At 49.4% G+C, this 24,945-nt stretch overlaps 1 protein-coding gene across 3 annotated transcripts in view; it reads right to left on the bottom strand.

Moving 5' to 3' along the window:
• ITGA9 (integrin subunit alpha 9) overlaps window positions 1-24,945 on the bottom strand; it is a 323,185-nt gene that overhangs the window by 297,059 nt on the left and 1,181 nt on the right. For all 3 annotated transcript variants that reach the window (XM_082745464.1, XM_082745463.1, XM_082745465.1), the window contains 2 exons: window positions 9,319-9,446; window positions 7,966-8,072 (listed from right to left, as the gene is read on the bottom strand). In XM_082745464.1, coding sequence (XP_082601590.1) covers window positions 7,966-8,072; window positions 9,319-9,446 — 235 coding nt within the window. The remainder of the gene's footprint in view (window positions 1-7,965; window positions 8,073-9,318; window positions 9,447-24,945) is intronic.

Below are 24,945 nucleotides of genomic sequence, written 5' to 3'. Positions count from 1 at the left end.
AGGCAGAGGGATCTGAGGTGGGCTATCGCTTGGCCTATGTGAGATGAGGCCATTAGATGGACAGACAGATGCCCTAATTAGCTCTCTGACAGCCTCTCACCACCCGGGTCCAACAGACCTTGGAATGGGAGCCCGCAGCAGGAACGTGGCCTGGGCACATCCTTCCCCACCCACCAAAGACACCCCCAGCCTCGTATTTGGACATAACTGCCCACTCCATGTATGACCACACATGTCCAAGCATCCACAAGTTTGGTCGGGGTCCGACCTGCTCACTCCCAGGGTGTGCCAGGTTCTCGTGCACATGTGCCACTCACTTCCATTCTCTAGCCACTTCAGTCTGGCCTACAAATGTATTGCCTTAAAATACCACATTTTAAAATAATCAGAGTTTTTAACTTCTTGGTTTCTCTCCTTCAAATGTACAACAGGCCACAATGTTCGGCATTTCTATGGCCCATGTTTGACTTCTGCCACACTGGGGGTGAGCACAGGAATGCAGAATTCCTGCTTCACACGTGGGAACCCCAAGTGGGCTCGGAACCAGCAAGTGCTACAAACAGGACTGGAACTCATCCTTTTAGGGCCCTCCTTGTCTCATTAGAAAACACTTTCCATTTTCCATTTAAAACTTTTACTTCCTGGGGTGCCTGGGTGACTTAGTGGGTTAAGCCTCTGCCTTTGGCTCAGGTCATAATCTCAGGGTCCTGGGATTAAGCCCCACATCAGGCTCTCTGCTCAGCAGGGAGTCTGCTTCCTCCTTCTTTCTCTGTCTGCCTCTCTGCCTACTTGTGATCTCTCTGTCAAATAAATAAGTAAAATCTTTCAAAAAAAAAGAAAACTCCAATTTCTTGCTTGAGGAGCCATCAAACCCACTGCCTGAGATCGCTCTGGTGACTGTTGGGTTCCCAGCCTTATCCACAGGCACCAATACCCTTGAAATGACCACTCTAGGGCCAAGTGAAATACTCAGGGCACCCAGTGAGAAGGGCCTCTTTGGGGCCCTCAGACTGTCCTCTGATGAAAGTCACAGCCTGCCAGCCTCTCTTCCTTCAAAGCAACAGCCCGCAGCCCGGCCCCCTCCAACAAGACCACTCTGCCCACAGGCGAAACTACTGGAAAGGTGAATTTGTCCACACACTCACTGGCTCTTGCCCTAGGACATTAAACTACACAAAACAAATTTCTTATTATTCCTTATATTGCAAAGTGTCATACCTCCGCACTTGATACTTGTGCTCACTGCAGTTTTCTCAAGGACCTGTACAAATCCGTCACAAAGCCCGTAATCTCTCCACTCCACCAAGCAGTTGATTTTTTCAATGTTTAGTTCTGACTCAATTCCCTTGGCTTGCAAGCCATCTAGCTGGCTGGCTCCTGTGACTCCTATTTTAGCTTATAGACTCAGGAAAGCCCTTGGCTTCCAGGGCTTACTGCATTTTATTGTATCTCTGGGCCGGAGGGACAGTAAAAAGAGGCGGATGTTTACCATGAGGCCTGCTGACTTTTCTAAGGAAGGATGTTCTGCATTTAATGTCTAGTTTATTGTCTCCTCATTTGTTTGTTTTTTAAGTGCCATAAACTGTTTAAGAAGTGATCTTGAAGAATTCCTAGAAAATCCAAATACTGCATTTCACAGTAAACTAAAATTAAGGCATTCTGTGAGGTCAGAGATCAAAGTGTCAAAGCCAGTATGCATGTAGGAAAACAACAAAGAGTATTTCTGAATATAAATTATAGAAAGAAAACACTGTTTATCCCTGATTATCATTATACACACACACACACACACACACACACACACACACACACGTCAATCTGACTCCTATGTTAAAAAAAAATTCCTAGGGACTGTCTCCAAAGGATTACTAACCCCATCAATCTCTCTAAATGAGTTCTGCTGTGAGGGAGGAAGGGGGGCAGATCAGGGAAGAACAGGAAAAAAAGAGCACTCTCTAAAAAAAAAAAAAAACCAGAAAGACCAGCCAAACTCAGATTCCAAATAATCCTAAGAAAGGGGAGGAGGGTCTACCATCACCCCAAATCTTAGAATCTGACATCTTTCCAGTTATAAGGATGGTTGTGCCTTTTTTTTTTTTTTTTTTTTACTTCCAAAAAATAAAAGGAGAAAATGAGCAAGTTTTATTTCAAAAGTCTTATTTGTTATATGGAAATAGCATGTCCTTCCTGGGCAGGCAGTGTGTGGGGGGCAGGGGGAGGGGAAGTTGATCCTGGGCCTCTCCCAATGGCTCAGCCACAAAGGCACGTAGGTCCCCACCCCACCCTCTTACACAGATGGCCAGAGCTATGACCACGCCTCAGGTCCACCCTGCACAGTCAGGGCCAGGCCCTGGGCCACCGGGAACAGTGGGTGGAGGGGGTCAGGACCACGATGCCACAGATCTCCCCTACCCAGCAAGTAAGTGCTCCCCCCGCCTCCTGCTCCAAGGGAGGAGGGAGTAGCCTGGGAGGCACAGGAAGGGGCTTCTGAGGTACTGGGAAAGTCCATTCTGAGAATGTTGACCCAATGACAATCATCAAAGTGACACAAATTATTTCTATACTTTCTTGCATATGTTTTAGCTCATTAAAAATTCTCTAAACAACAACAACCAGGAAACACAGCAATAGAAGTAAATGCAGAAATGGACCCTGAAGCTTTGAAACAGCAGACAGATGAGAAGCAATGAATAGACAAGGACTGCCCTGGCATTTGGAAAGGATGTGACCTAGAGCCAAGAACACCGCTGCCACCAGAAACAATCCGGATGCTTCCATTATTTGTCATCTGAGCCTTGGAGATGACTGAAAAGCAGAACCACCAGACTTGACCATTTTTAGATGCCCTCCCAAATTAAAGAAAAGAGTCTGTGCCTATGCCAGGTGGGCTGGGTGTTTACGGTAAGAAATGATTTCTTTTTCTCTACTTCTTAAACTGTCATCTGCACACGAGCAGTGCTGGGGGACAGTGTGGGAAGGCGAGGGGCTTGCCCTTAATGCTGACTCTGAGTCTGCTCCTGGTATCATCTGTTTGCTGGAAGAGAACATGAAGGAACCACACCTGTGACAAGACTGGCCTATACGAAGCCGAAGTCAGCCCACCAGAGCTGGTTGCTGGGTTCCGGGCAGAGAAAACGTCATTGGTCAATGAGACACTTCACGCCCTGACACAGCTTTCAAATTCTCCATCTGTTCTTTACTCTGAATCAGCACCAGATGCTGTATGCAAAAAACCCAGCCCACCTCCCCCTCTTCAAACCCACCCTGGAATCCAACATTATGTTCCTTGGGGATACAGGTCCCATGCTCACACCCCAGCTACCTCCGGAGGGTTCAAAGGTGTTTGAACAACACCTGTCTTCCTGTGTTTAATTTTCAAATAAATACTTGCCTCGCAGAAAGCCTTGACAAAAGGACTTGACACATTAAAGAAAAAGCAAGTGGATACAAGTCCTCTAAAATGTAAACATGGGGGTGCCTGGGTGGCTCAGTGGGTTAAGCCTCTGCCTTCAGCTCAGGTCGTGATCCCAGAGTCCTGGGATCAAGCCCCGCACCGGGCTCTCTGCTCTCTCTCCCCTCTCTCTCTGCCTGCCCCTCTGCCTACTTGTGATCTCTCTGTCAAATAAGTAAAAAATAATAACAATAAATAAAATGTAAACATGGATGACATTACCACTCCCTGTACCTTACTTTCACCTGTCACCTCTAGGACCATGTTAGAGTATTTTACCTCATGGCTCTAGCCATCACTCAGACAGCAACCAAGATGGGATGGCAACTGATTTGCTTTCTAATTGCTTTAACAGGGACACTCAGCTCTCATCTTACTCAAGCACACTTTTAGACCCCCCTCCTTAGAGAGATTGTCTCCAAGTACTGACAGTAAAAAGGGTAAAAGATGCAGCCTCTCCCTCAAGCAACTTCCATAAAAAAGGAGATGTACACACAGGGTAAGTTATACATTCAAAGGTAACTACATGATGCTCGGTTCTTAATGACTTAAAAGATGCGAAGCTCATTCCAGAAAGCACGGTCACCAAAGGACCAGCTTCAAGGAGGAAGCTGACTCTAAACTAGGGAGGAGAGGGGGGCTGGGAACGGAGAGGACCTAGGGCAGGCCTTTTCTAGAGAGATGGCATATGTGCAAAAAACCCATAGGGACTAACTCAACCACAGCAAAACAATCCAATTTAAAAATGTGCAAAGGAGTAGAACAGACATTTCTCCAAAAAAGATACACAAATGGCCATCAAGCCCGTGTAAAGATGCTCAATATCACTAATCATTAGGGAAATTTGAAATACCATGTTGCACCCACTAGGGTGGCCACTAGTAAAGGAATGGAAATGTGTGGGCAGTGATGTGGAGAAATTGGGACCCTTCTCTGGTGCACTTTTGGTGGGAACGTAAAATGGTGTAGCCATGGTGAGAAAATAGTGTGACAGTTCCTCCAAAAATTAAAAAATACAATTACCATAGAGTTTAGCAATCCTACTTCTAGATATATATACAAAATAATTGAACACAGAATCTTGAAGAGCTATTTGCACACCTATGTTCATAGCAGCATTATTTGCAATACCCAAGAGGTAGAAGCAACCCAAATATCCATCAATGGGTAAACAAAATATGGTACATATATACAGAAGAATAGTATTCAGCCCTAAAAAAGAAAGAAATGGGGTGCCCAGGTGGCTCAGTCAGTTGAGTGCATCTGACTGTTGATTTTGGCGCAGGTTATGATCTCAGGGTCATGGGATCGAACTCCACATCCGGCCCCACGCTGGGCCTGAAGCCTGATTAGGATCCCCCCCCCCCACTTCTCTCTCTCTCTCTCTCCCGCTCTCTCTCCGCTCCTCTCCCCTTGCATGTGTGCAGGCTCTAAAAAAATTAAAATTTAAATTTGAAAAAAAAGAAGGAAGTACTGTGATACGCTACAATGTGGACGAACCTTGAGGACATAATGCCAAGTGAAATAAGCCAGTCACAAGACAAATACTGCATGATTCCACTTACGTGAGTTATCCAATAGAGTCAAACTCTTAGAAACAGAGGAATGGTGGTTGTCAGAGGCTAGGGCCAGCAGGAAGGGCGCAAGTGTTCAATGGGTGCAGAGCTTGTTTTACAAGATGAAAAATCTCAGAGTCCTGCCGCCCAACAAGAGGCACACAGGCAATGTCACTGTACTGCACATTTAAAAATGGTTAAGACAGGGCATCTCAGCGGCTCAGTCAGTTAAGCATCTGCCTTTAACTCAGGTCACGATCCCTGGCTCCTGGGATCCCACATCAGGCTCCCTGCTCAGCAGAGAGCCTGCTTCTCCCCCTCCCCCTGCCTGCCGCTCATCCTGCTTGTGCTGTCAGATAAACAAAATCTTTTTTTAAAAAAATGGTTAAAATGATAAATATTACATTGTGTCTTTGACTACAGTAAAAAAAAAAAAAAAAAGTCATGAGGAAAATGGATGCAGTCACAAGCCCCTCCTTCTCCAGCACTCCCAGGGGTGCCCACTGAGTGGATGATGCAGTAACTGTGCAAAATAAGAGAACGACAGCCCTGCGTGGGGTGCATCAGGGCAGGGCTATCATGCCCAAGCACCATCTCCACGAAGCCCCAGCACTGCCTTCCCTGGCTTCCTTTGCTAACTGGTCCCTGTGGTCCTCACTGCCGTTCACGTCCCGGGAAACAGCTCTCTCCTCTGACGGATTTACGGATTTACGGTGACACAGGACCCTCTGGGAGCAAGTTCCTGGCCACACAGAGGTTCTCCTTCTGTGGGCGGAGGAAACATTTCCACAGGACAACCTCCGGATCTAGGCTCCACATGCTCGTGGGCCTCTTGGGCCGGGTGTCCCCCAGACCACCAACTCCGCTGCTCTGAATTTCAAGCTCAGGCCGCCCGGATTTGCAGATGGAGCGGCGCCTTCCCTCCTTTCCAGAGGACGGCAGACAAGCCTTCCAGACCTCCTGGGGCCGCGTGGTCTGGTAAGGGTTGGGCCACTACGTCTGGAGGAATGCCGAGGCTTGGAGAAGTTCCAGAAAGCCCGCAACAGTGATTAAAGCGCTGGACAAACAGCGGGGGCCGGGGGCCCTCGCAGATCCCCAGTGATTCCAGTCGGGAGGCTTCTCCACACTGGTGATGGCATCCAGCTGCTTCCTCCCTCCCCCAGGGGCCCAGCAAGGGGCAGACACTATGCTCGTGGTGAGGAGGCAGGCTGCATTCACAAGAGGAGAATCTGCTGTGGAGAAGTTTAACGCGAAAGTAGGCTCCTCAAAGAGGAGAAGGAGACGTTTTGCCTAGATGCATTCAGAATCCTATATCCCCCTGGGGATAAAATATAATAAATATGTGAAACCCTCAACTTGACAGCATGTGGCCCAAAGGAAGCCTTCAATGAATGGCAGCTGGTAATGTTTTCCCTCCTTGATCTTATGCTTTTAGAAGAAAAATCTTCATAGAGCTTCCAAGATAAAGCCAATGAAAAGAAAAGAGGTATGAAGTCAAATACTGGTTATCTCAGTGCAGAGGGCCAAGAGGGAACATTATGGAATTAGCAACAGGCATGCATGCATGTGGATATGAAAACCCCACCAAGCTGATCACATCAGGCTGCGTAAGTACTTTAGTGTTCTACTGTAACAGGAAAGAGTAAAAGCAAAGGAAAAAAGGAGACAAAACTTCTGAGGCAGTTCCTAATTCCTTTTTTGTGGAGTCCAATAAAACCTTCTGGAGTGATGGAAGTGTTTTCTCTGTGTGCTGTCCAGCGCAGTAGCCAGGAACCATGGGCTGCTACTACTCACTTGAATGGGGCTAGTGGGACTGAAAAACTGAATTTTTAATTTAGATAAATTTAAAGTGTATGGACTCCATGCGGTGGGCAGCTACTTCACCAGAGGGCATAGCTGTAGGGTATCACAAGTGTCAAGGGTATAAAGACTATTCTTTGTACCTCCTCAAGGCACCTAAGGAGGCTGAGTACCTCATATGCACTTTGGAAGCCAAATAGAGTTGACTCTCAAACAATGTGGTGGTTAGTGGCACTGACCTCTCATGCACTTGGAAATCTGCATATAACTTTTGACTCCTCCCAACTTAATAGTCTGTTGACCTGAAGCCTTATCAAGAACTTAACTTTGAATGTACTTTGCATGTTATATGTACTAGACCTGATACTCCTACAATAAAGTCAGCAAGAGGAAAGAAAATACTAAGAAAATCCTATGGAAGAGAAAATACATTTACAGAAAATCCACCTATAAGTGGACTCATGCAGTTCCAACCTGTGTTGTTCAACAGTCAACTGTAAAGCATGAAAAATAACCTGGATTCCCTACTATATAATCCTATGTAGAAATAAACTACTGATACAACATGGGTTAATCTCAAAAGTATTCTGAGTGAAAGAAGCCTTGCACAAAAGAGCACACATGGTAGGTTTCCATTTATATGAAGTTCTGGAAGTATAAAAGGTAATCCTCAGTAGTACGAATCATAACAGTGGTTGCCTTGGGGTGAGAGGAATGGACTAGAAAGGAACACAAGAGAACTTTTTGGGGACGGGAGAAATACTCTCTAACTGGAAGGGGGCAGGGGGATTACACAGGAGTGTGCCACGGTCAAAAGCCAAACTGTAATCTTAATTCTGTGCATTCCATGCACCGTATACCTCAAAAAAAACACACACTCACAAAAATGCTTATGTAATGAACAAGATTTCCAAAGCACAGTTTACACACATTTTGTCTTATTAAAACAACCATATCTCTACACCCTGGAACAGACATTAAACATCCGACAGATAACAAAAATAAAAAGATCCATCACTGGTCCAAGCAGTAGTCCGGAGCTAGCAAACCCCAAAGCCATGCCCTTGTCACTGTGCCATCCAGCCTACCTAGGGGATCACAGAGCCATTGGTCCTCAGAGTGCCACCCCCTCCCCACAGCACCCCCAGGAGGCCTTACCAGCACGAGGCCATCCGCCTTGGGCTGCCGGGCCAGGCTCACCCCCATCCACTCATCATCCCGGTCTTCCCGGCAGGTCTTTCCACATGGCATGCCCCGATTCTTCCCTAGATGAGAAAGAAAAGCCAGACATGCTTTGAGAAACGATGTCCTGTGGACCGATTTTCAAAGGGTTTTCTACATACAGTCCAAATGCTGGTCACCTGCCAGTGAGAAAATAAGGAACTTGGAGCAAAGTGTAAATCAACTCCATCACGGTGTCCTGCTGGCTGTTTATTTGAGCCAATTATTTTTCTCATGCAGGACCTGCTCTATAAAGGAAGTGGTGCAGGGCTTTGAGATCTGAAGCTAGCTCCATGATCTGTTATGTACCTACCGGGAATAAGCGGTTCACAAACCCGTCATTTTGAGTAGTGCTAAAAGAACACTGCGGATATCTCTCCCTTTCAGCTGAAGATCAGAACAATTCTTTGTTCAAAAAAAATACAACCAGAAGCTCTTGCTGGGGAAGAACTTTGGAGAAAGTGAGGCCCTAAAGGGATTGTAATAAAACAGCTCCCATTAAGTGCCAAGCACAGATCTATGTATCATCTCTCTTCTTAACCTTCAGAAGGTATCTTAGTCCTGACTTTACAGGCAAGGCAACTGAGGCCAAGAAGGCTATGGGGCTTTGCCAGTAAGTCCCAACTAGTAACAGGCAGAGCTGGACTCTGAACCCGGGCAGAATCCCCCGACTCCAAATATGATGCGTCATGTATTTTCCACTGGACTGAAGTGAGTTTATTAAGACCTCCATCCATCATATCTTTTCCTACTTAAAATATAAAGCCTAAGATTGATTTTAATGGCTTCCCCCTTGGTGCAAAGCATAAAATCTTCACACCTTACCCCAGCCTGCTGGGGCCCATGTGAGGCAGCCCCAGCCTACCCCGTCAACCCCTTTGTTTCCACTCTCGCGCTCAGCACTCCAGCTACACCGTCCTCACTCAGTAAGCGAGGACGTGCTTTCCTCGGCTAGGAAGTTCTGCCTCCCGTCGCTGCCCAGCTAGCCAGTGTGAATCTTTTCATGTGTAGATCAAGTACCCACCTCCCCTCTGGTCTTCTTGCACTCAACTATTCATCTTCATGCCTCTCAGTCCAGTAACTTATAAGGCGCAGGAGGGCAAGCTCTTGGCTTTGTTCACCAGTAGATCTCTGTGCAGTAATAGGTACTTGACACATAATGGATGGGTAGACGGGTGGATGGATGGGAGGGAGGGAGAAAGGGAGGAAGAGGAGCTGAACCACCAGGCGGCTCTGAGAAGACAAAGAGGACATGTGAGGGTGTGGAACCCATCAGTGACATCCACCTACCTCGAGCCATGTCCAGTTCGGTGCATCTCCGGTCAGGGTTGGTATGGACACGACACTTAAACACAGCCCCAGGGGACCTCACTGAAGCGCTGTACTTGGACTCTGCCTTTGGTGCGCCCACAAGAACCCTGCACATACAGAAGAAAGAACATTCTGTCACAAGCCAGTACCAGGAAAGAGGAGGCTGGTGGTTAAACCCTCACCCAGCCGGGGGATGCTGCCTGAGTGCTCCCTGACAAGCCACACCCCAGCATTATCCTGGGCTTCGTGGCCGAGGGGCACAGCCTCCTGCAGTGAACCTGTCAGATGTTCTCCAGGCACGTTTAAAGCTCAAGACTGGCTGGGAGCACATACAACCAAAGGGTTCATATCTAGAACCTATAGCAGTCCTATAGACGTATAGGAAAATACAGAGAGCCAACAGAATAGTAGGCCAGATATTTGATGAAAGAAGATAACCAAACGGCCAATAAACATATGACAGGATGCTTAAGGACATTAGTTATCAGAGAAATTCAAGTGAGATACCACTTCACGCCTACTAGGTGACATCAAAAAGACCTCAAACACCAGGTGCTGGCAAGGATATGGAGGAACTGGAACCCTCATCCACTGCTGGGGACAACTTAGAGAACCTGCCTAAGTGCCTAAGAAAGTGGAACATGGGCCTTACCAGAGGACCCAGAGGTCCCATTTCCCATACCCCATAGAAATGCATATGTGGGTCTACCAGGTGACATGGTCTAAAAATGTTCCCAGCTAAAAACGTTGTGGCCGAACACTAGAGGAGACTCAGAGGGTCTCCCTGTGCCAGAGTGCACAGGTAGGTGACGGCACAGAAACACAACAGCATTCTGCACAGTGATGAAAATCAACGAGCGTGCAACGGTGGCCACTCGAGGAAGCTCCGGAATACAGCACTGAGCAACAGACTCAGCCCCGGCCGCTCTCACTGTCTGATCCCACTCATCTCAAGTCCGAAGCGGGTGGAATTTAGCTGGCGCTAGAGGTCGCTCTATGGGTTACCTCTGGGGAGAAGGGGGCGTGGGGGGAGGCTGCAGCTAGGGAGAGGGGACTTCCAGGGGTGTTTATGATGCTCTGTTGGCAACCTGAATAGTATCTGCACAAAGGTGATGATTCCCTGAATTGTGTACATGACATGGGCACTTGTCTGGATGTGTGTGATACTTCAGTTAAAAAAAAAAGAATTAATAAAAAGTGGGAAATTTGGAGATGTCATTTCTCTTCTATGCCCCCCTCTTCCCCTTGCTCCCCACCACACACAAAGCATGCATATTTAGGGAGATATAGGAAAGAAATATCAGGAAGGTAGAATTACAAACCACTTCCTCTACCCCAACGCCAGCCAGAGGCAGAAGCATTCCCATACAAACGGGGACAAGAATGAAGCCCTTCGTCTTGACCGGGAGGCTGCTGTGGGGATGGGCTCTCCCTCACAGGGCCCCTCCCCACCGGAGGACAGGAGTTAAGAATGCTAAGAGAACAGAAGAGACGCATTCGGGGCTGTGTGGACACAGAACATGGCAGGAAGTGGCCACAGGCTTCCCCGCCAATGTTACAGAAACACTTGTGCCCTACATGTTCATGTATCATTCCCAGAGAGCAGTCAAGCGCAGAGCTAAAGTGGAGAACACTAACGGTAGTGTCACGCACGGTGTGTGCTGAGCCACTGCCATGTGGAAAAGGGCTTGTAAGGTGAGACTCTGAACAAGATCTACACCTGTGTCCACAGAGTAGGAAATTCCAAGCCACTGCTCCTTCCGTCTGGCAGCCTGGAAAGGGGAAGCAATTCTCCTGGAAAGGTACCAGGCACATTGTGCAATAAACTAGCCCCTACTGGCCCTAGCATAGAAGGCACTATCCACTATGTGTCTGTGGGAAAGCAATCTAGCAGAAGCTAGAATGACCCCGGACAGCCTCCCCAGAGACATGGGAAGCTGGCCCAGGTTCCCTGCACTCTGTCCTGAAAGCTACCTTCACCTTGGGATCATGACCTTCACCCCCAACTTAGCTGCAGCATGACATGCTCCCTACCCAGCTCCCTCGCTGAAAGGAGTGGAGATCTAGCTGTCAGATAATGGAAGTCTGGCACCATGACCTTCACCACCAACCTAGCTGCAGCGTGACACTGCTCCCTCCCCAGCACCCTGGCTGAAACGAGTGAAAATCTAGCCCTCAGACAACAGAAGTCTGGCACCTTCAGATGGACCCGCCGCAAAGGCTGAACAGCCACACTAATCGGACTCAGAGACATGGTATGAGGTTCATGAAAAGACACATGGATCCCATCTTAACTCCCGCTGCCTCCAAGCCCAGTTCCTCAATGCCCAGAACACAAAGGATCACTGAGGACACATGGGGCCAGGGAAACCAACCCTTAGTGGCATGTTTCTTTCCAGATCAGTCTGGTCTTGAGAGTCTGTACTTGATTCTGAAGAGCACAGGCCCCTCAGTCACACGTCAGCTCCCACTCCTGCGGCCTCGCACAGTGGGCCCCAGCTGCAGAACCCCCAGGCAGCGGGGCTGGAACCCACAGCCTTCGGGAATCCCAGCAGGCACTTTCCCACACGGACCAGACCAGGGCAGCTCAGCGGGCTCTTGGCTGCTCTAACTCAAATGCCCTATGACACGCAAAACGAAACTCCAGTGAGAAGAAAGCCACATTAAGGGATCAATTTCCCCCCTGGCTTCTGGGGCTGAGCTTCAGAACCACCAGGGCAAGCCAAGGGTTGCCCTCGATAATGCCAGTTATGTTTTCACAGGTGAGAAGAATTAGCAGTCTGACAGGTCTAAACGCCCGAAACATGCACGGCCTTTCCACATGTCAGGTTGTAGGAGCCGAGGAACATAAAATGCCTTCTGCACTAGAAAAACCCCAGCGGGACGGGGCTGGGTCCAAAAGTTCCCACAAACGCCTAATTTACATTAGCACAGCGAATAAATGCCACTTGCAATTCATTTTGTAAATATCACAAAAATTAGACAAAGGGGGAGAACTATTCACATAGCAAGGGAGAGAAACAGCTGCAAGAAACAAGCTAGTTTTTTTATCCCAACCCCGCAAAAGGCACTGGAATCCTGATCCTGACAGACAGCCCACTGCACTAAATTCACTGACCCAGGCTCACAGATTATCCAGGGAAGGGACCATGGAGCGCTGAAATACCAGGCGATGCTCCTTCCAGACCAGAGCTGAGACCCACAGGGGCAAAGCTTACACCAAAACCTAAGGTGGCAAAAGGATCCACAGAATCGCTATTCCCTTCCAGACCCGAGGTCCTCAGGGGTTCGACCAATGGCTGACTGGGCACGGATCACAGCGCTCGGGGTCCAACTCTTCATCAGCGGGTCGCACGAGAAGGTTTCTCCCAAATCCTTTGTAGTGGGAAATGAAGCAAGAGATAAGGGGGTGTGTGCACGCACGTATGCACTCCCTGGGGTGGCACAGTGGAACAGGAGCTTGTATCTCTGTGTTCACAGAGGGCTGTGGCTTCCTCCGCAGCCTGGAGCGGTTCTTTACCCAGGCCTCCCTCCAGCAAGACCGCGGCGGCAGGCCAGACGACCAGCCCGTCTCCTCTGAAGTGAGTTCAGTTGGCTCTCTGCCAGGCCGATCCCAAGAGATGAGAGCATGCAACCGCCCAGAGTTCAGGACAAACCACCATGAAGATGCCGTCTGCCTTTTCTCTCATCATTCTGAGTTATATCGAGACAGCCCAGCCACTTCCAAGATCTGCTCCCCCCCCACCCCAATCTTCCCTGGTACCCTGGACAGGACACTGAGAGGTTTCCTTCCTTTGTACAGTTAGCATATAAAAGGGCCCGGGTGGCCCACCAACAGGCTCCCATCAATAAATCATCAGGCTGATTCAAACCTTGGAGGGCTACTTCGAGTGTGGTCCTTGGTCCGGCAGCCTGGAGAACACCTGGGAGCCTGAGGGAGATACAGAATCTCGGGTCTCAGCCCACAGAGTCAGAACCCACGTGTACCAGCTCTCGGGACGACATGCCGCCTGAGAAGCACAATATAACCACTTACGCTGATTACAAATCGCTGTGTTCCCTTTGGGGCCAGTGTGGACGGATGACCCTCCAGAAGTGAGACTCTCCTCCTATCCCAGCCCCAGTTAATGCTGCTCTCACACTGCGAAGACTTTTCAGAGCTCTCTCCTTAATTCACAAATCTAGCTTTCCAATTATAAGGACAGCCAGGGTGTATCAGGCACTTGGAGTGTGCACATGCTGGGTGAGGCTCCTTCAAGGCAGAATTGCATTTAATATTCAGAGCAATCCCATGGAAGGCACTATTATGCCCATTTTACAGATGAAGAAGCAGGTGGCCAAGGGCCGACATGGAACAACACCCCCAGGCCCACGAAGCACGGTGAGGTGCCACAAGGCAACACGCACCCCAACAGTCGCATGCAGTGTCCACGCCCCTATTCTGCCTACCCCACAGTAGCCAGAAAGCAGGAAACAAGAACCAGCAAGTGTGAAGTGACCAGCCCCTGCTGCCAGCCACCCCATGTGATCTTGCCAGAAAAAGCCCTCATGAGGCTCTGCAGATGGCTCCCGAGTTAGAACTTTGATTGGGAATTTCTGTCATGCAAAGGACTGGGGTTTAAAATAGAAAGAATCCCTTCACTCTTCCACATCAGGCTGCATATTGATCAGCTTCTTGCTTTTCTAAAATGGGTACATTGCTGACACCATGATGCCCAGAGGTTTGCCCCTCTCGCACACTTGTCTGGAGATGGGGGCCCACCTGTTCATCAGCCCGCACCAGTCACGCTCACTGGTGGTCCCATTTCTTGCTCAAGGTAACCCTTCTGGGCAGCTTCTCGTGCACCTTTTACTAAGAGATCATGAGTTACACCACTGGTAAGCAGCAGAGCTTGGATTTAAACCCTGGGCATCCACGTCCAAGGGTGTCCTCTTTCCAGTCCTCCAAACTCCCTCCTCTTATGGCAGTTTAAACACCATCGATTTTTCCAACATGACCGCCTCTTTGGTGGGCAAGTGTGTGGGCAGGCTGGCTACAGAGACTCCACACCCACCACCCATCTGGTTTGAACCAATTCCTCACAGCAGGAGAACAAACAGCAGGTAAATTCCCCGGCTAGCAGGTGACAGAAAAAGACCACGATGCCTCCCCACGGAAGGCTCCCATCCTACCCACAAATACCACAGCCATGGCTCCTAGGGGTGAAATTACAGTGTGATCCAGGAAAGCAAGTGGGCACTGAAAACCTTAAATGCATTAACTTTACTTTCGTGCATTTGAACCCAAGCCAAAGCTTCACAGACACTCATGTGTCAGTGACAGGAGTGGAATTCAATCACTGCGTGTCCCATCGCACTGCCTGGAAATCCCAGGAATCACTGCACCTCCCTTAGTGGGCAAAAAGCAGCCAAGACTTGAACAGAGAGAGGGCTGGTTGGTGCCAGGAAGTCACATCTGACCGCATGCAACCCTTCACTCCCAGAGAGGAGAAACGCTCCCGGGCCAGTGTTCACCACCTGGAGCTGGTGAACCTGGAGGGACTCAGAAGCTCCTCTCTTTACAGTTGGGAAAACTGAGACTCTGACTCAAACCACGGGATACTCACTCATTTTAGGGGTTTTAAACTAACAGTTCCACTTGAATTCTAAGCTGTGAGGGCAAGTTACTCAGGGGGGTAAAGTGCAAGAAGCACAGGGCTAACGTGGGGTTCAAGTTCTGCCACAACTACTAAGAAACTTATCTGAGGTCACATAGCTTAACTACTCTGGGCCTCAGGTTTCTTCCTCTGTAAAACAGGAAGAATCAAAATACACCCAGTAAGGGTTCTTGCAAGGTTTAATGTTTATGAAGTAGCTAGCACAGTGCTTGATACAGCATTGGTGCTTGGTGAAACAGGAGACTGGTGAGACGAGGCCAAACACCTTAGCACCCAACTCGTTCCAGCTCCCCCACTTGGCAACACTCCCAGGAGCTCCTCAGAACCAGGAATTTCTTCAGACCCTCTGCCGAGCTCATAGGAATCCTGGAATGATTAAGACACTCTTACCACTAGCAGCAGACGACAAAAGTAGCCATGATTCTCCATCCTTCCTGCATCCACGTCCTTCTCAATGGGGCCCTGCAGCTTCTTCCATCAGGATGTTCAGTCTATTTCCATCTTCCAACCCCCTGAATGGGGTTGGGCCCCGTTAACTTGTATTAGCCAAATGAATGTGACAGAGGGGGGCATGGTTTGACTTCTAGCTTTGCTTTCAAGAGACCATGCATCCTTCTGAGTGCTCTCTTGGCACCCTAGCCCAGCCACCACGTGTGCAAGCCCCCGCTGCTGGGGGATAAAAGACACGTGGAGATGAGCCATCCCAACTGAAGTCATCCTAGACCAGCCGGCCAACCAGCCCACCCAGAAGCGGACAGCAGACACATGCATGAGCCCAGCTGAGAGAAGAACCACCAGCTGAGCCCAGCCTAAACTGCCAACTACAGATTCACAAACTAAGACGTGGTGACTGGTTTAGGACACTGAGGCCTCAGGTGGTGTGTCACAGAAAACAGATATGTCATCATAGTAGGACAGACCCCTTCTGAAGGGACCTGGGCTGTGGCTCCTCCACTGTCCACCAGCTACCCCGGAGTCCAGCCCGCTGACCTAGCTCTGCCCCTGAGAACCACTGCTACTGCTTCTCCAGCTCCCCGGTCTCCTTTCCTTCCCCCAAAGAATCTTACTGCCAACCAGGATGACGAACTTTTACTCAGGGTGCTGATATGGGAAAGGTCAGGTGGGGTGGCAGAAATAGCCATGAAGAGTGTGTCACCTCCTCTGCAGCTCCGTGACCTTGGGCAAGTCCCCTGGCCACTCAGCCCCCTCCCCTGCATCCTTACAAGATAATACAAATGCACAGTCCCTTTCCCAGGACAGCAATGAGGCACAAAAAGGAATGGCAAATGGCAGGGTGTTGGGGGAGGGGGTGAATCCAGGATGGCCCAACTTTTGAGAACAGGTAGGGGTTTCTACCTGCCAAGGCCAAGGACAGAAATGCTCCCAGAAAAAGCATGGGAGCACTATTCCTTCTTCCTTAGGAAATGGATACCCTGGACAGGGGCTTGATGGGGGAGGGGCAGCAGCAAGGCTGACCCTGAGAATAGCCAGACAAGCATTAAGTCCACCTGGGTCCAAATCCCCACTCTGCAATTTACTTGCTGAGTAACCTTGGATTTGGCTTCTGCACCTCAGAGTAGCCCCACTGCCTCAGAGTGACCATGAACATGCCTCCTCTGGGATAGAAAGTACTCCCAAGGCTAGCAATAGTATTTTTATTCCGGGAACTTTAGGTTGGAGTAAAGAAAGGGAGGGAGGGGCGCCTGGGTGGCTCACTGGGTTAAGCCTGTGCCTTCGGCTCAGGTCATGATCCCAGGGTCCTGGGATCGAGTCCTGCTTTGGGCTCTCTGCTCAGTGGGGAGCCTGCTTCTCCCTCTCTTTCTCTCTGCCTGCCTCTCTGCCTACTTGGGATGTCTCTCTGTCAAATAAATAAATAAAATCTTTAAAAAAAAAAAAAAAAGAAAGAAAGAAAGAAAGGGAGGGAGAAGGGTATAATCCAAGTGCTGAATTAGAGAATGAAACAGGTAGTTTCCATGCCCAACAGGGAAAGAGCAGCAGCACGGGCAGGGTCCCCCTCCTTGGAGAGGCATGAGCCTGCTGGCAGCCCTGTCAGGGACTGAAGTATCCAGTATCCTCAGAGCTGCTGCCCTGGCCAGGGCCTTGGGTCTTAGCAAATGCACTGAGAAGCGGCAGCTGGAGAAGGAAGCATCTTGAAAGGGCCAATGTTCTCCTTCCCCAACTGAGAGCATCAAACAATAAAATCCAAGAGAGGCAAGCTACAGACCTCCGAGATACTGGAGTTAAAACCATGGGTGCTTTCTTGTGATAATCTTCTTCTCCAAGAAGAGCAGGTCAACACTTTTACCTTTATCCTTTTGGACTAAAATTCTCACCACCACTCCCGACCTTAGAACTATAGACTTACTGCTCAGATTTACATGGCCAGGGATGAGGGCCAGGGCTCCCCACAACAGGGGTGGCCTCCCACCTGCTGAAAGAAAGCAGCATGCAAAGCTCTGGGATATAAAATCCCACAGGTCTCCAATTAAAGGAGCCATCTCAGAGCCTTTCTGGAAGCAGGTAGGATGTAAATGCAGATTTATGGAGAGCATGACCAAAATGTCAGAGACCACACAGAACAAGTGCATCTCACAGAGAACGCTCATTCATGCCTGTATTGAGTATGGACATTCCAATTTTGGCAAATGAACAGAGGCATCAACAAATATATTGAAAGCACTCCTGCAGCTTCCTATGTGCTGGAGGTGGTGTTCCAGGCTTTGCAGACATCCCCTCATTTAAGGCTCTCTTCCAGTGAGCCGAACCAGACTCAAACTGCTGGGCCTGGAGGCCTGACAAACGTCCTTGAGGCTGAAACAGCTAAACGGGGGCAGGGCAAGCCTACCTGCAAAGACCACCATGCACTTATGCATCTCGGCAGCCTCCCCTTTAAGACCAAGAAACCATAGGTTTGGCTGTTGCTGGGAAATCAGGGGCCACAATGAAGGCAGAGCCAGGAAGGACCCAACTCCCTGGGTCTGGAACATCCACCCCCTAGGACCCACCGGGGTGGGTAAGAAGTGCAGTCCCACATTTTGGAACATCCTGCACAAGGCCATCTGTGCTCTAGGCTTTGCACACATTGCAGCTTCAGAACACCAGGTAGTCCGGACAGTGTAGGAAGGGCCACCGGGCTTCAACGCACCAAGAGATGTGTGGACATGGAAACCAACAAAATTGGTTTTGTGGTTTTTAGGTTCAGGTTTTGGGGGACACAAAGCATCCTCTCTCACACATTGGTGCACAAAGTCTGACTATGTGGGTTTCTTTGACAAAGTTATAAATCCAGGGAAGAGTCCTGAACACTGGCCGCCACAGCTACCTTCCCCATCCCCTCTCTAAATAGAACTTCTTAAATGGGGATGAAGATATGGTAACAAAAGTAGCCCAGAGAGGTTAGGATGGATACATGGAATATTCCAGAATGTGCCATCTTTCCTAGGACACTCTGTCTTACCCTTACACAGACGTAGTATGAGAGCAGGCTCTACAAATGTCCCTAGTGGAATCTCTGGGTCCCTGTTTCCTCGGTGATCAAGCATCTCTGGAAAGCAGAGCCCCGGTATCCCCTCACAGGTGGCCAGTGGGTCACACATGAGTACCCCACAGGGAAGCTGCCACTGTAATAAATCCAAAACTTTTCCTACAAAGCCAGGCAGGACAGAACCTCATGAGACAGATGCTTGGATACCTTGAAGCCCCAAATTCAGACTCCTGACTCTGTGAGAAGCAAAGGCAGACACCCCAGCTCTGCCACTTTGGCCATGTGACTAGGAAAACAACACGTCCATGTGTCAGTGTTCCCCTTTGTGAATGGGACCAGAATGACAACAAGCTGAGCCTCCGGAACATTAAATGAGCTGATGCATCTAAAGCGTGTAGAACAGTACTCAGCAGGTGCTAAGTACTCAACAGACCTGGCTGCTGCCACCATGTTGCTTCAGCTGTGAATGGAAACTCACAAGAGAAGATCTTTCTGCTCTCCCACAAAGCAGAAACTGGGGACCCAGGGAGCCTGTGGCTTCAAAGACTCTAGATTTTTCCCAATCTTGGATTCACTTTCACTTTCTAAGACTCCCTCTGGCATCATGCATACCACATACATACATAAATAAATGGAAAGTCGTGATAAAATACTTTCTTCTGCTTTGGTTGGTCACCAATCCACCTGGCTTACTGGTCTGTGGTTCACAGGGTACCAGGAATGAGGTCCTGTGGCTCCCTCTGGTCAGCAGCTCATCAGCTACCTGATGGTTCAAGGTAAGGGGGAGGACTCTCTCCCTCCTCCATCCTTTACCTGTGAAATTCCTGAAATCAGGAAGAGGCACCCTGGGTATCAGCTAGCAGCTAGAATGCTCTGGAGTCTACTTGAGGCCAGAATCCTAATTCCAGAATCCATGCTGAACCAGTGTAACAAGCAAAGGCACAGATAATCCCAGCCACGACTGCTGGCCAAGGAGCACATCTCATACGTTCCTAACAGCAACTCACAAATGATGGGCTCCATGTGCCACCTGCCAGTCAGCTGCAAGGGGGCAGTCAGCTGACAGTTCCCAGCCACAGTCCCTTCAGGATGGCCAGAGCAATCAAGCTGAGGCCACACTCCTCCCAGGCAGGCATAGCCAACGACTGATTACGATTTTGGTGAGGGGAAGTTCCCTGTCTAGTTGATGGACACCCTAATCAGCTCTACAGCACAGTCTGAGGCTCTCCCTAGCGAGTCCTGCTCCCTGCCCCCTAACTTTCATAGCCCCTCCCCCCCACCCCAACACTTCTCTTGTACTCCCATCTCTACCTGAGCATCCCAGAGGACACCCCCGGATACAAGTCCCCAGTCATTGTGCACTGATCACCTAGGCTAGGGCAAGCTGTACACAAGGTAACTCCAAGCTTCAGTTCTCCAACCAGCAAACTGGAAACCACTCACCAGCTTGTCCCAAAGACTCAGCTAAAGACTAGGATGCCTGTGAAAGCCTTGACCTCTTGTAGACAGATGCCCAGCAAATACTATCCCATGGGATTATCAATTTTTTATTTCTTAAAGTTACAGCTTCCTCCGTGGATTTCTGAGAACATGATGGCTGCTTTTAATACACACGAAAACAACAGTTTCCCTAGACAAAGCACAGTAAGAGTTATCAGAAAAAGACCATTTCCAAACCAGCTGCAAGTCAGCGGGGAGTCGGAGCTGGCTGGGACCCAGCTCTTCACACCCTCACACCCAGAGCTGTGAGTGACTGGCTGAGAAGAGTTGTCTTCTTGCCCCAGAAGGGTCTCCCCTGGGCAAGACAGCGGCCTCTGCCCCTGCCAGCTTTCAGCACTAGCTCAGAAAACAGCACCCTTGCCAGCTTCTCCAGATCCTCAGGGAAAAACCCTGGAGACCCCAAGAGGCACTCTCTGGGGCCCCTTAGAGCTCAGGTCTCACATACATGCCATGCCTTCCTGACAGCTTGAGAAATCAGGCTCTGCAGGGAGATAAGAACCAGGAATAAGGTCTGAAAATGCCACTTCCAAAAATCCAGATGGGCAAGTGCAACCACAATTCCACCTGAAGGCCTGGCACAGGCCTGAAGAACTCAGCAAAGACACCCACCGTGCAGGTTAGGAGAGCGCTCACTGCCATTTCCGGATGTCGCCTCACAAAGACGGGTAGCTGGGGACAGCAGGGCCCATGATCCCAGGGTCCCCCTTCTACAGGTTTTACCTTCACGGGGCAGGGGTCTCCCCCTCTTCCCCTCTGAACTGTGCCTGCCCAAGGACAAGCCTATCCCCCATCGGAGCCGACAGCTTAGTTTTTGCCTGGGACATCAAACTAGGACCCCACAATCCCTTCATGTGTCGGATGTGAGTGGCGTCTTCATTCCTGAACCTTCTACCTTAGCAGACAAGGCTCTTCGCTGTCTGACAAGGGAAAAGGCAAAGTCGTCAGCCTCTCTGGCAGTCCACTATTAATCCTAACTAATGGATTAATTAATTAATTAATTCCCTCCCGACCAGAGGGAGCAGCAGGACCTCATTCCTGGTACCTTGTGAACCACAAGCCATTATTAATCCTGAGCTCACTCTAAGCACCTCCACTTGTTCTGATACACAAATGTGCCAAGGGTTGGCTTTTCCTTTTCCTTCTACCCTCATCAGATCTTGGTCTAGCCCTTTAAGCCTTAATTCATTGCTCTAAACCTGCACTGTCCAGAACTCTCTGCAATGAGTGTCTTGCGTGCTGTCCGGTGTGATGGCCACCAGCCACAGGTGGAGACTGAGCGCTTAAAACATGGCCCGTATGACTGAGAAACTGAATTCTTGATTTTATGTGGTCATAATTAATTTTTATTTAAATAGCAATCCATCTGGCTAATGGCAACGGCACTGGCAGTGCAGAACCGTCTAGCTCGTTTTAATTCTCAGCCTTAATGTGAGCGGAGAATGTTATGTTCTCCTGGGCCCTGAATTACCTCCTATCTTTCACCGAACGATGCTCTGACAGCCCTAACAGAGCAGAGAGCCGGCGCGTCTTCCATTTCCGAGCACTTGCTCTGCGCCTGAGCACAGCTGTCTGGATGTGTCCCGGGAGATGGGGCAGGAAGCACGTCGCCAGAGAGGAAGCCAGTGCACCCAACCACCTCAGACTCCAGGGCGTCTGGGGCAGAGAGGAAGGCGGCGGGGAGGGGTGTGAAAGAAACCCACTTTGGGGGCTGGACGCTAGCCGGTCTCATTTATTTATAATCACAGGGTGTTACAGTTGTCTGCCCCGCAGCTGAGAACGGGTACGCGTGTAAGCAAAGGGGACAGACATCGGCTTTGTCCGTGTTCCCTGGCACCTACTGCCCTTGCTCAAAGGGTGCAAGAAGACCCGGGTGGGGGGTGGCGGGGAGAGGTACAGGCAAGGAAGCCAGCTCTGGCAGGAAGACACCCTCTGAGTGTTCTCGGAAAAAGACGAAACTGAGTCACGTGCACACTTGCATCCAAACAGATACAAATGACATCTGTAACACTGTCCAGGATAGTCCAGTCCACCTGGCCACAGTGACAACTCACACCGCCTAGAGGGCAACAACAGAGGGACCAGGAAGAGGGTCTGAGCACCAAATGCTCAGTATGCAACAGTGCAGGAGCTGTGTTCAAGCCCCAGGGTTTATAAAAGCAAGGTCACCCCCTGCTCTTGCTGAAATCTCGAACTTTCTGACCTGTGACAATTTTGGCTGAAAAAAGGCACTGACAGGTATGCTTATGAGATTCAAGAAGAAATGCTGGCTCTCCTGGCAGGGTGCACACACATGCTCTGTGAGGTGTACCTGGGTTCCATGTTAATGCCACAGACCACCCCCTCCCTCCACTCTGCAGAGCCCATGCTGACCCTGCTGCCTGGGCTCTATCCCCGTCCCCGTCAGCACATTCTTCTTGTTCCTTACCCTGCCTACAACAAATCCCTTTACCTGGAAAAAGCAGGAAGCCAACTTACTAAACCACTAATACTGAATTAAGCTAAAGAGTAATTTCCAGAGAAGAAAGACACCAGATACAAGGTTTAATTAACATTTTCTTTCTTTTCAAAGTTTCAGTGTGTTACTTTTCCTTTTCATGTCGATCACTTATTTCCATTCTGACTACATTCGTGATCTTTTTAGTTCCCCTTACGTAGACAGCTAAGCTCCTCTCAGGCATTGGATTAGCCCCTTAGCAAATCACTCAAACTTCAGGGCCTGAATTAATGCATTTCTCTAAAGTACACATGTTAACTTCACTGGCACTTAGTAAATGCATACAAAACACCTCAAAACCTCCCCCTCTCTCTGACCCAGCAATTCTAAGCCCAGGAATTTATTCGAAGGAAATAATTAAGGATGTCCGCAAGGCTTTAGTTACAAGGATGTTTACCCCTGCTGTTGTTTATAATCATGGATAATTGGAAACAACCTACGTGTCCCTCAAGCAGGGCTAAAAGATGCAGGGCCCTGGGACTGCCTGGTAGGAAGAGACTGACAATCAGTCGCTAAGTCAATCAAACAGTCCTTGAGCTAAAATTAGAGTAGAGACATAGAGGGTAGATCCAGACTCCACTGAGCCTAAGTCTTGTAAATACAAGGTGACTATGTTTAAGAAAATACAAAATTAGGACTACAAAATTCAGCACAGGGTCTTGGTAGGGGCCCATGTGAGTAAGAGGCCTTTAGTGGAAGTTTCATTAGCTCTGTGGTAAGTCTAATCTTGAGAAAGAGAAAATAAAGAGAAAGGAGGTGAGGCTGGACGTCTACTGCTTCAAGAACTGCACCTTACAAGTCTGGGCAGTGTATCAGCTGAGAATAACATTCAAGGTCTAAGACAAAAAATATTGGGGGGAAGGGAGGGAAGAGAAAAGGATACGGAGGAAAATACTTAGAAAAAGCAGCAAGAGCACAGATAGCAAGGACACAGCAAAAACTATAATGAAAATTAAGACAATGTGGGGCAAAAAAAGAAAAAAAGTTGCTTTAAAAAGATTTCCATCGAGTTTGGTCGGCCCCTGGAAAACTGTCGGGACAAGTCCTCAAATGGGAAGACTAACATGCTCAAATGCTCATATTGGGACTGGAGAGGGTACTTCTGAACCAGCACCCTGGCTGTGATGGGTCCCTTTGGGCCCTGGAGATATCTGCCCCACATCTCCACTGGCACCAAGGCCACATACCAGCATTACCTTCCAGTTGCACACCCCACCTCCCTGGATACCCCGGGTGCCAAGCTGAAGGCCAGTCGGTCGTTTCCTACAATTGCCGAACCTATTCCAGTCACGCAGCTTTTCCTCATCTCCCTTTTGAAACAAAGCAGATTCTACTTTTTTCCTATGTCAAACTCGCTCTTGCCTTTCCCACCTCCCACCCCCAGTTGTTCCCCACTTAGAACAGCTTTGACGTGTGGCCTGTCCAAATCCAGGTGATCGGGTCGTGGCACTTTTCCTGTGAGCTGAGCCACATCATAGAGCCCAGAGGCACCCTAGCCCGTGCAGCTACAGATCCCACACAGTGCTCCAGCTGCACTGCCTGCCTTTTCCTACAGAGCCCCCCGCCCAGAGAAGCCCTTCTACTCCTGACCCACTCGCCCAACATACTTTATGCCAAGGTCACACAGTCCAGGAGCCCGGGGCGGGGTGAGGGCGGGGATGATTCTGGGATGCGTTCTCCAACCATTCCGGCTGCATTGTCTACCAAATCCAAAGCCCACAGTGAACTCTGAGCAGGCTGGACATGGAAAAGGTGTTCAGCCTGCTTTGCTTTAAAAAGGGGATTTAGCAAGGCAGAAAAAGACAGTCTGGCCTTAAACTTGGCAATTGGGAGAAATGGTAGGGAAGGAGATGTAGAACTGGACAGGGGCTACACAGGACTTTACAAACTGGTTCTCTTGGAGGCAGTTCTCCTCAACAAAGGATTGCTAATGGGCTGGCCAGTCACAGAGTGTCCCATACCGTACCCACTTCCAGCAATGCTTCACAACTCAGTTCTACAAACTTACCCTTTCCATCAGCCTCTGTTCCATTCAGAGCAGTGACTGTCTCACCCAGCTGCATGCTGAGGGCACACATTACAGACCTCGCCTTCCTAACGTGCATCCCCTAAGGACACCCACACTGGTGACCACACAACAAAACCTAACTCCAGACTAGTTATCACCCTGCGCTCACTGGGACATGACCTTGGACAAGGGAACTGTCCACGGCCTAACTCTCTGATGAGGAGGTGACCCTTGTGTGCTGTGGGATTCCCACTTGCCCAGGGAAAGGGTCAAAGAGGGACCAAGCTCATCTCAGAGCTTCTCCTCAGGGGCTGGGGACACAGCCCGTGCCTCTTAGCTGATGGCCCTTAATGGGAAGAACTCCCAAACTTCGGGATGCTTGGGGAGCAACTAGATTCCTTGACGTTACAAAACCACATCCCTCTGTTAAAACTTCAGGTGCTTGTCTCCAGGTCAGAGGACC

The sequence above is a fragment of the Mustela nivalis genome (assembly GCF_964662115.1).
Source record: "Mustela nivalis genome assembly, chromosome: 1".
Taxonomy (NCBI): domain Eukaryota; kingdom Metazoa; phylum Chordata; class Mammalia; order Carnivora; family Mustelidae; genus Mustela; species Mustela nivalis.
This window is presented reverse-complemented; position numbering and strand designations above follow the sequence as displayed.